Genomic DNA, 9359 nt, shown 5'->3' on the forward strand with positions numbered 1-9359 from the left:
CCCCGCCTCTCCCTACCCCTGCCTGCCTGGGGCCAGGAAGGGCCTTGGTGGGGCTTCCTCGCACTCCTGCTGGCCTTGCAGGTCCACCGCCGGGCCCCTGATGGCAGGGGGTGTGGCATATGCTAATGAGTTATGCTAATGAGTTCCCCTAGCTCTTTTTCTACGAAATGACCCGCCTCACCTGAAGGCCTGGCGAAACAGCTCCGTTTTGCAGGCCATGCAGAGCGATAAAAGGTCCCGCAAGGCCCTGATCTTAAAAGCTAACAAAAGTTTCCAAGGTATAAGCTTCTGTGAGTCCAGGCTTACTTTTGTCAGATGCTTTGACTCAGGAAAGCTTATATCTTTGAAATTAAAAAACAAACAAACAAATAAATTGGCATTTTCCTCGATTTGAATCTTGTAGAGAAATAATGTATAAAACAATCGACTGATTGGGTCCCAGTAGTAATGTATGACTGCGAGAGTTGGCCTATAAGGAAGGCCGAGTGCCGAAAAATAGATTCTTTTGAATTATGGTGCTGGAGAAGTCTCTTGGTCTGCAAGGAGATCAGATCAGTCAGTTCTAAAGGAAATCCACCCTGACTGTTCCCTAGAAGGCCAGATACTGAAGCTGAAGCTCAAATACTTTGGCCACCAAATGAGAAGGGAGCACCCACTGGAGAAGACCCTGATGCTGGGAAAGATTGAAGGTCAAAGAAGACGGGGACGGCAAAGGATGAGATGGTTAGACAGTTGCAACGAACATGAAATTGAGCCAACTTCAGAGGATGGCGGAAGACAGGAGGGCCTGGCGTGATCTGGTCCATGGCGTCGCAAAGAGTCGGACTCGACTGTGCGACTGAACAACAACAACAAATTATTTGGATGGGAGACCACGCCACCAAAGATAGTCCAGGGGTCACTACGCAGAGGCAGGCAATAACAAGCCACCTCTGAACGTCTTTATATACAAACTTCAGCAATAAAATACTCATTTCTCATCTTTAAAAACAAGGGACCAAAGCTCTCAGAATTTCCAGTGTTAGATTGTTTCAAACCCAGGACATTTTACTAAGGATCGGGTGAACCTGAGTTCATATCCTGAGGTCCAGTAGAAGAACTTTGTTGGTCTTTTAAATGCTACTGGACTCAGTCCCCCCCCCCCTTCTACTACAGACTAACCAGGTTCCCTGTTTGAAACTGTAGGGTTGGAAGAAGTGCAGAAAAGGGTGACTCGATTGATTCAGGGGCTTGTTTTCTGCAAAAAACCCTAAAGAATTTGGGGGTCTTTGGAGAAAAGATGATGGGGGGGCGGGGGAACATCACATGGAATCACATGTAAAGTGCTGTCAAGTCGTAGCCAGCTTATGGTGACCCCAGCAAGGGGCTTTCGAGGCAAGTGAGAAGCAGAGGGGGTTTGCCATTGCCTTTCTCTGCAGAGGCTTCCTTGGCGGTCTCCCTTCCAAGTACCGACCCAGCTTAGCTTCCGAGATCTGCCAAGCTCAGGCGGCGGAGTGCCACCTTCCCTTCTGGGGTCATCATAGAAGTGCATAAAATTGATACATGTGGTAGAGAAAGTGGATAGAGGGAACTTTCATCTCTCACTCCTGTGATATTGTTGGGTACCCAATGAAGTCAATCCCAAAAGAAATCAACCCTGACTGTTCCCTGGAAGGCCAGATAATGAAACTGAAGGTCAGATACTTTGGCCACCCAATGAGAAGGGAGCACTCACTGGAGAAGACCCTGATGCTGGGAAAGATTGAAGGTCAAAGAAGACGGGGACGGCAAAGGATGAGATGGTTAGACAGTGTAATCGATGCAACGAACATGAAATTGAGCAAACTTGACGGCGGAAGACCGGAAGGCCTGGCGGGATCTGGTCCATGGGGTCGCGAAGAGTCAGACTCGACTGTGCGACTGAACAACAACAACAACAACATGCGTACCCATGGGTGGCCACAGCCCTACCAGGAGCCCTATACCAATGATACATGGTGCTTTTACGCCCTACTAAGTGTGTGTGATATTACAGCTTTAAAGACCTTTAGATCAGGCCCCCGGAGGTCTTCCATCAGCCCCACAGTGGCACTGGCCGTCTCCTGCTTCCAGTTCTGCTACTGCTGTTTGCATCATAGTTTGCTTCACCAGGTTCTCTTTAATCACTCAGCCATTTCATGTTTTAACCTGGGTCCCAGACTCGGAACTCTGAGAATGAGACTTCTGTGGTAAACTTCAATAAATCAAAAGAGGTTTGCCGTTTACAGAGCTAATGTTTTAAGCATGTTTTTATTTTAAGTTCAAAAAAATCTTTGTGTTTGTGTCCTTTATAAAGTTTATATCTCTGCTACCAGGCATTACATTTTACGACACACATGGCCCGGCCCAACAAGGTCTCATTTATGTCAGATCCGGCCCTCATAACAAATGAGTTCGACACCCCTGTTTTAGACGCTCAGGGCAGAGGTTCAGGGCATCTACTTTCCTGAGCATCCCCAGAACATTTGGATGGTCGACAAAGAAAACAGGGTGAAGGACCAGATAAGATCTTTGGTCCAATCTGCTAGAGTTCTTAGGGGCCCTGGGGGATTGGGTCAATGTCAGATTAAGGGAAGAGGTGGGTCTCTAGCATGGGGGTGGGTGGGTCATGCCTGGTGGATGGTCTCTCATATCCAGCCCCGTGGGCAGTACACAGTCCTGGTGTCTGGCCTTGCAAATGCAGTGCTGGTTTGCCACGTTTCTATCCCAGGTCTGGTTCAACAACAAGGGGTGGCACGCCATGGTGTCTTTCGTCAACCTGGCCAACAACGGCCTCCTCCGGGCCGGCCTGCCTGCAGGTGTAGACCGCTCGCGCTACAGTATCACGGCGATTAACCACCCCCTCAACATGACCAAAGAGCAGCTCTCGGAAGCAGCCCTGTGAGTACCGCCTGGTTGTGTGTGAAGCGCCCCGTTCCCTCTTCGCAAACTGCTTCTTAATGGTGTCACAGAACTTCCATGAACACTCCAACTTTCTTTGTGGGGTGAGGAGCAAAGGGGTTGCCCGCAGAATCTGGGAATCAGTGCCGCTGCGGGGGAGGGGGAGGAGGAAGTGAGAAATCCCCCGGAGGTGCAAAACAAAAATACCACCCTGAAAGACTTAGAGATAGGAAGGTCCATAGTGTATGGGAAGCTTGTTTGGTGAGCCGGTTTGATGTAGTGGTTAGGAGCGCGGACTCTAATCTGGGAGAACCGGGTTTGATTCCCCACTCCTCCACTTGCACCTGCTGGATGACCTTGGGCAAGCCGTAGTTCTGGCACAGCTGTTCTTGAAAAAATAGCAGTTTCTGTCGGAGCTCTCTCAGCCCCGCCTACCTCACAGGGTGTCTGTTGTAGGGAAGGGAAGGGGAAGGAGTTGTAAGCCGCTCTGAGACTCCCTTGGGTAGTGAAGGACAGGGTATAGATCCAATCTCCTCTTCTTCTTGTCTATCAGTCTCATGTTTATTCTGTCCAAAGAGGTCAGGGCAGCATATGTGGTTCTCTCTTCCTCTACCTGAGGGCCTCCCAACGTGGTGCCTGCGGGTGCCATAACACCTGCCAGGCCCTTTCCTGGTACCCGCAAAGTGTTCTTGGAAAGTGGGTGGGGCTAATGGGACTTCTGTCCAGCCGGGCTTCTAATTATCCCCTGAAGGTCTGATTGGCTGTGCTAAGGTTACATTAACATCGGGTGATTCTGCATTGGCTTTCTTCTCTGTTGTTTTACAAAACCCACGTTGGAACAGAAATTCCCCTCTGCAGTGCATGCCGCTTTCGCTTTCTTTGACCATCGGGTCTTACGGTACCTTCTGCAAAGATTTATGGCCATTCAGGGGTGACTTTGCAGTAAGTACGGCATAGCCCTGCAGGGCTATTTTGGGGCAGGAACGCACAGGAACGGAGTTCCGGCTGGCTCCCGAGTTGGCCATGCCCAGCAGGAACTCATTAGCATAACAGGCCACACCCAACAGCAGAAACTCATTAGGATTGGCTACATTAGGGGTGTGTGGCCTAACATGCAAAGGAGTTCCTGCTACAAAAAAAGGCCCTGGTTTTTGACCACAAACAAGGTCAACAGAATAAGAAGCAAAAGGTGGGCGTGGCTAGATGACCACACTTCTGGTAACATGGGGGCGTGGCCTGATATGCTAATGAGTTCCTGCTGGGCTTTTTCTACACAAAAAAGTCCTGGCCCTGGGCTATCTGAATGTGGTTTTGAGCTGCACTTTTCCTCAGTGGCTGATTCTGCATCTAGCACTCACTCCGCATTTTGTCAACACTGAGGAAAAGGTGCTGCTCAAAACCGCATTGAGATACCCCGGGGGCAACGCCGTGCTGACTGCAAAGTCACCCCTGAGTGGCCAGAAATCTAAGCAGAAGGTGCCATAAAACCCGATGGTCAAAGAAAGTGAAAGCGGCATGCAACGCAGAAGGCAATTTCTGTTCCAACGTGGGTTTCGTAAAACAGCGCAGGGAAAAGCCAATGCAGAATTACCCAGTATTGAGAAAATGTGGCATGAATGTTAGATGCAGAATCACCCATTTGTTTTATTTTCTCACACACTCCTTGTTCACAGTGTATTTTTAAAAAATGATTGCTCTTGTCACCTGCATTTGGGTTTCCTCTTTGTGTGGCTCCACCCCCCCCGTGGCCCCCATTCTGTTGTTGGCTCCACCTCTCATGGTGGCCATTTTGTGGCTTCACCCACTATCCTGTGGTCAGTATTCCAAAGGTGCCCACATTGGAGCCAGTTTGGAGTAGTGGTCAAGTCCGCGGACTCTAATCTGGGAGAATCGGGTTTGATTTCCCACTCCTCCACATGCAGCTGCTGGTGTGACCTTGGGTCTGTCATAAGTTCTCTCAGAGCTGTTCTCTCAAGGGCAGTTCTCGAAAGAGCTCTCTCAGGCCCACCTACCTCACAGGGTGTCTGTTGTGGGGAGGGGAAGGGAAAGGAGTTTGTAAATCGCTCTGAGACTCCAAGTGAAGGGCGGGGTATAAATCCAATCTTTTCTTCCTCTTCTTCTTCTTCATCAAAAAGGTTGGGAACACCTAGTGTTCCTGAGTCTTCACTACAATCCTGTGAGGTAGATTAGACAGAAAGAGGGAGAGAGACTGGCCCCCGGAACGCCATTGACTTCCGTCGCCGACTGGGGTCCTTTCCGCATTTGCCTCCCACTACGGATTTTCTCAGTGTTCAATGCAATTTAAGTCCAGGGCCAAACAGCATCCAAAGAACCCAGGGCGAGAGCAGGCTGAAACCAGGCTGACCCCTGGTGGGAGGTAATGTAATGTAGAATGGGGGGAAACCCCGGAATAAAAAGAAGGTTGAACTCTATTTTAGTGCAGAATGGAGGGGGGGAAACCCTGGATTAAAAAGAAGGCTGAATTTGATTTTAGTGCAGAATTGCTTGGAGGACACCGCAGTGAGCGTGGATTAAAAGGAGAGCGCAGAAAGGGACCTAGAACTCCAGCCCAGTCCTAGATCAGCCCTGCCAACCACCACACCGCCCCGGCTCGTGTCGCTCATAGGCCCGTGTCTTCTCCAGGATGGCCACCTCGGTAGACGTGCTGGTCTCCATCTGTGTGATGTTCGCCTTGTCCTTCGTCCCCGCCAGCTTCGTCCTCTTCCTCATAGAGGAGCGGGTCAGCAACGCCAAGCACCTGCAGATTGTCAGCGGCATGAAACCCGGCGTCTATTGGCTGGGCAACTTCGCCTGGGACATGGTGAGCGACGGTGGCCGGCCGGGGCTGGAACGGGGAGCCGCTCCCCCCGTCTTGTGGCGCTGTGAACCAGGTCTTGGCACCCCGCGGGAGGGGCTGACCTTCCCTCGCCTCTTCCCTGCAGTGCAATTATCTCGTCCCGGCCGTTCTGGTGGTCCTCATCTTCATCTGCTTCCAGCAGAAGTCCTACGTGTCCCCAGCTAACCTCCCAACCCTGATTCTGCTGCTCCTCCTCTACGGGTAAGGCCAAGGCGAGGGGGAATTGTGGTCGGTCCTTGGCCGTGGGGCAGATAAAGGTGGAAAAGAGGGTGGGCCAGGCCAACTGCATGTTGGGGCAGGGGTGCTGAGAAAGAGGCTCCCTTGTGGCCCCCGCCCTTCTTTTCGTGTGTGCATGGCGTTGCAGGGAAGGGAGCAGATGGCACCCTCGTCCCCAGCAAGGCTCAGAGGAGCCTGGGAAAAGCCGTTTTTTGGTTCCCTCGGGAGATGGGAGATTGTCCTGAAGGCCCCTCCCTATGACGTCCCACGGATTTCTGGGGTGGGCGGCCCGTCTCTCGGCAGTGCTGGGTCCTCTTCTGGGCTGCGGGCCTCTGCGGATGCCCGGCTGTGTCCACTTTCCTTGCTTACCCCAGCAATGGTTACAGCCTTTGGTATGGTCCATGCTGCCCAGTGGGTGGTTAGTAAGCCAAGAGCGGCCTTGCTGGATAAGACCGGCAGTCCCTCTAGTCCAGCATCCTGTCACACAGTGGCCAACCAGTTCCTCTGGAGGGCCAATAACAGGGCATAGAGGCCAAGGCCTTCATAAGAACATCAGAGGAGCCCTGCTGGATCAGACCAGTGGTCCACCTAGTCCAGCATCCTGTCTCACACAGTGGCCAACCAGTTCCTCTGGAGGGCTAATAACAGGGCATAGAGGCCAAGGCCTTCATAAGAACATCAGAAGAGCCCTGCTGGATCAGACCAGTGGTCCCTCTAGTTCAGCCTCCTGACTCACACAGTGGCCAACCAGTTCCTCTGGAGGGCCAACAGCAGGGCAGAGAGGGCGAGGCCTTCCTCTGATGTTGCCTCCTGGCACTAGGATTCAGAAGATTAGTGCCTCTGAATGTGGCGGTTCCCTTGAGTCACTGATGGACCTGTCCTCCATGAATCTATGTAATCCCCTTCCAAAGGTGACTGTACGAAGGATAGGGAAATGAAGTACTTTGCCGCTGGTGGAAACTACTCTGATGACGTGAGAGCTTTGGGAAAGGGAATTTGAAAGGAAGGTGGCCCGTCCATGAAATCAAAACCAAACCAAACCTTGGAGTCTGGAAGAGCCCACAGTTGGTCAGGGGTTAGAACCGAGGCAGAACCTGGTGAATTGGGGCCCTGTCTGAGGGGATTTAATCCAGGTCCAACCCCAAAGCTGTATCAAGGTATACAGCTAAGGGGGTGGGTGGGAAATTCCTGTGTTCCTGGCAGCTGACCTGAAAACCTGGCCAGTTCTTATTTATATGAAGTAAATTTGATAGTAATTTATCACGGTTTTGTATCTATTTTTGTCTCCGTTTTGGCTAAATCCTTGCCGGTATCTCAACGACCAATTAAAAAGAGTGCGAATATGCTGCTCCCCAAACTTAAAAAAAAAAAAGAATTATCTTGCCACAGTGATCTATGCCACGGTCCCCTCCAGACTAGACTACTGCAATGTGCTCTACATGGGGCTGCCCTTGGGGGTCACTTTGGAAACGTCAGGTGATCCAGAATGCAGTTGCCAGGCTGCTGACCGGCTCATCTTGGTCTACTTGTATACAGCCAATCTTAAGGCAGCTGCACTGGTTGCCATTTTGTTTCCAGATTAGGTTCTAGGTGCTGGGCAATGTTCCCTCTAAGCTGTGGAGTCTTGTGAGCAAAAATTCTACTCTGTGAGCTACTGGCATTAAAGTTGTGAGGAGGTGATTTGGCTGCTGCACAAATTAGCTTGCTCTGGAACCATCCCTCCTGAGCTAAGACAAAAATGTGTGAGCCGGAGGACAAAAAACTGTGAGCTAGCTCACACTGACTCAGCTTAGAGGGAACACTGCTGCTGGTTATAACCTTTGAAGCCCTAAATGGTCTGGGGCTGGTGTAGCGGAAGGACTGTCTCTCCTGGTATAACCCCCCCCCCACTCCCCTACGATGCAATTTTTCCTGACAATGCCTGGTCCTCAGGAAGTCTGTCTTACATCCGCCAAGGCGAAGGCTTTTCCCATCATTGCCTCATCCTGGTGGAGTGCTTTATCAGAGGAGACATGTGCCCCGGGGGACCTGTCAGGGTTCCGCAGGGCAGGCCTGATGGAATTGTTCCAGCAGGCCTTTAGATCAGGGGTGTCAAACATAAGGCCCGGGGGCCAGAACTGGCCCGTCCAGGGCTTCTATGCAGCCCGTGAGCAACTGGTGCAAGGGAGGGAAGAGAAGAGTGCTCGGGGAGAGGAGTGTGTGGAGCCACTCCAGTTGTAGCTTCAGTACTGCGGAAGAACCTCTTCTGCAGCAGTCAAGCATCGTGGGAGCATCTGCCCAGTGCTACACTGCTGGCTCTCCGGTCCGCCCATGTGGGTTTTTCTCTGCAACCCCCTCCCGCCCCAGGGGGCCGTGCAGCGAGGGCACAACAACTCAGAGCTTACCAGCTGCTGTCCTTTATTCAGTTTCTATCTCCGGTCCCTGGCATGATGTTTTATGGCACACGTGGCCCACCCCACCGAAGTGACATTTATGTCAAATCCGGCCCCCATTAAAAAATGAATTTGACATCTCTGCTTTAGATGATCCTTTTAATTATAGCGGCTGTTGGTCTGCCAGATGTTTTCTCTTCAAATATTTCTAGGTTACGAGCAGAACGTCGAGTTTTTGGCTGTTTTAACCGCTTCGATGATGAACCTTATGGTTCTGTGGTATGCCTTTTAAAATGTGGTGAGCTTCCCTGAGCACCACATTGCGGGAGAGAGATGGGACATAAATCGAATACATACATAAATAAATAAAAGTAATAGGAATGAGTCGAATCCAGCAGGATTTGATAATAATTTGATTGTAAAATTAATAGGTGAATTGGGAAGGATTGAAGGTCAAAGAAGACGGGGACGGCAAAGGATGAGATGGTTAGACAGTGTCATAGATGCAACGAACATGAAATTGAGCCAACTTCAGAGGACGGCGGAGGACAGGAGGGCCTGGCGTGATCTGGTCGCAAAGAGTCGGACTCGACTGTGCGACTGAACAACAACAACAAAAAATTAATAGGAACAGGTCAAATCCACTCCCACCACGTTGCACTAATCTCTCTCTCCTTGTCCCCCACCTCGCCCATCAGATGGTCCATCACACCTCTCATGTACCCAGCATCCTTCTTCTTCAGCGTCCCCAGCACGGCTTATGTGGCCCTGACGTGCATCAACCTCTTTATCGGCATCAACGGCAGCGTGGCAACTTTCGTCCTCGAACTCTTTACAGATAAGGTAGGTACCCTTGAGGCCCTTTATGGGGGGTGCAGGGGAGGAGGATGGGATTGTACTCCGTCTTGCTCCAAGAGTCTGAGCAGTCTTTTAAACTTGTGGCTACTGGAGCGCACTAGACTACCCTGTCAGGTTAAAGCGCTTGGGGCTCTTTAGCTTGGAGGAACGATGGCTGA

The 9359-nt window shown here is 51.1% G+C and overlaps 1 protein-coding gene across 1 annotated transcript in view; it reads left to right on the forward strand.

The window, feature by feature from the left end:
- LOC107121240 (ATP-binding cassette sub-family A member 1-like) overlaps positions 1 to 9359 on the forward strand; it is a gene marked incomplete at its 5' end in the record, with an annotated part of 112876 nt that overhangs the window by 71025 nt on the left and 32492 nt on the right. The window contains 4 exons of the mRNA XM_015424127.1: positions 2729 to 2898; positions 5542 to 5719; positions 5841 to 5956; positions 9042 to 9186. Coding sequence (XP_015279613.1) covers positions 2729 to 2898; positions 5542 to 5719; positions 5841 to 5956; positions 9042 to 9186 — 609 coding nt within the window. The remainder of the gene's footprint in view (positions 1 to 2728; positions 2899 to 5541; positions 5720 to 5840; positions 5957 to 9041; positions 9187 to 9359) is intronic.

Source organism: Gekko japonicus, unplaced genomic scaffold, assembly GCF_001447785.1.
Source record: "Gekko japonicus isolate JY-2015 unplaced genomic scaffold, Gekko_japonicus_V1.1 scaffold2477, whole genome shotgun sequence".
Classification (NCBI taxonomy): Eukaryota; Metazoa; Chordata; class Lepidosauria; order Squamata; family Gekkonidae; genus Gekko; species Gekko japonicus.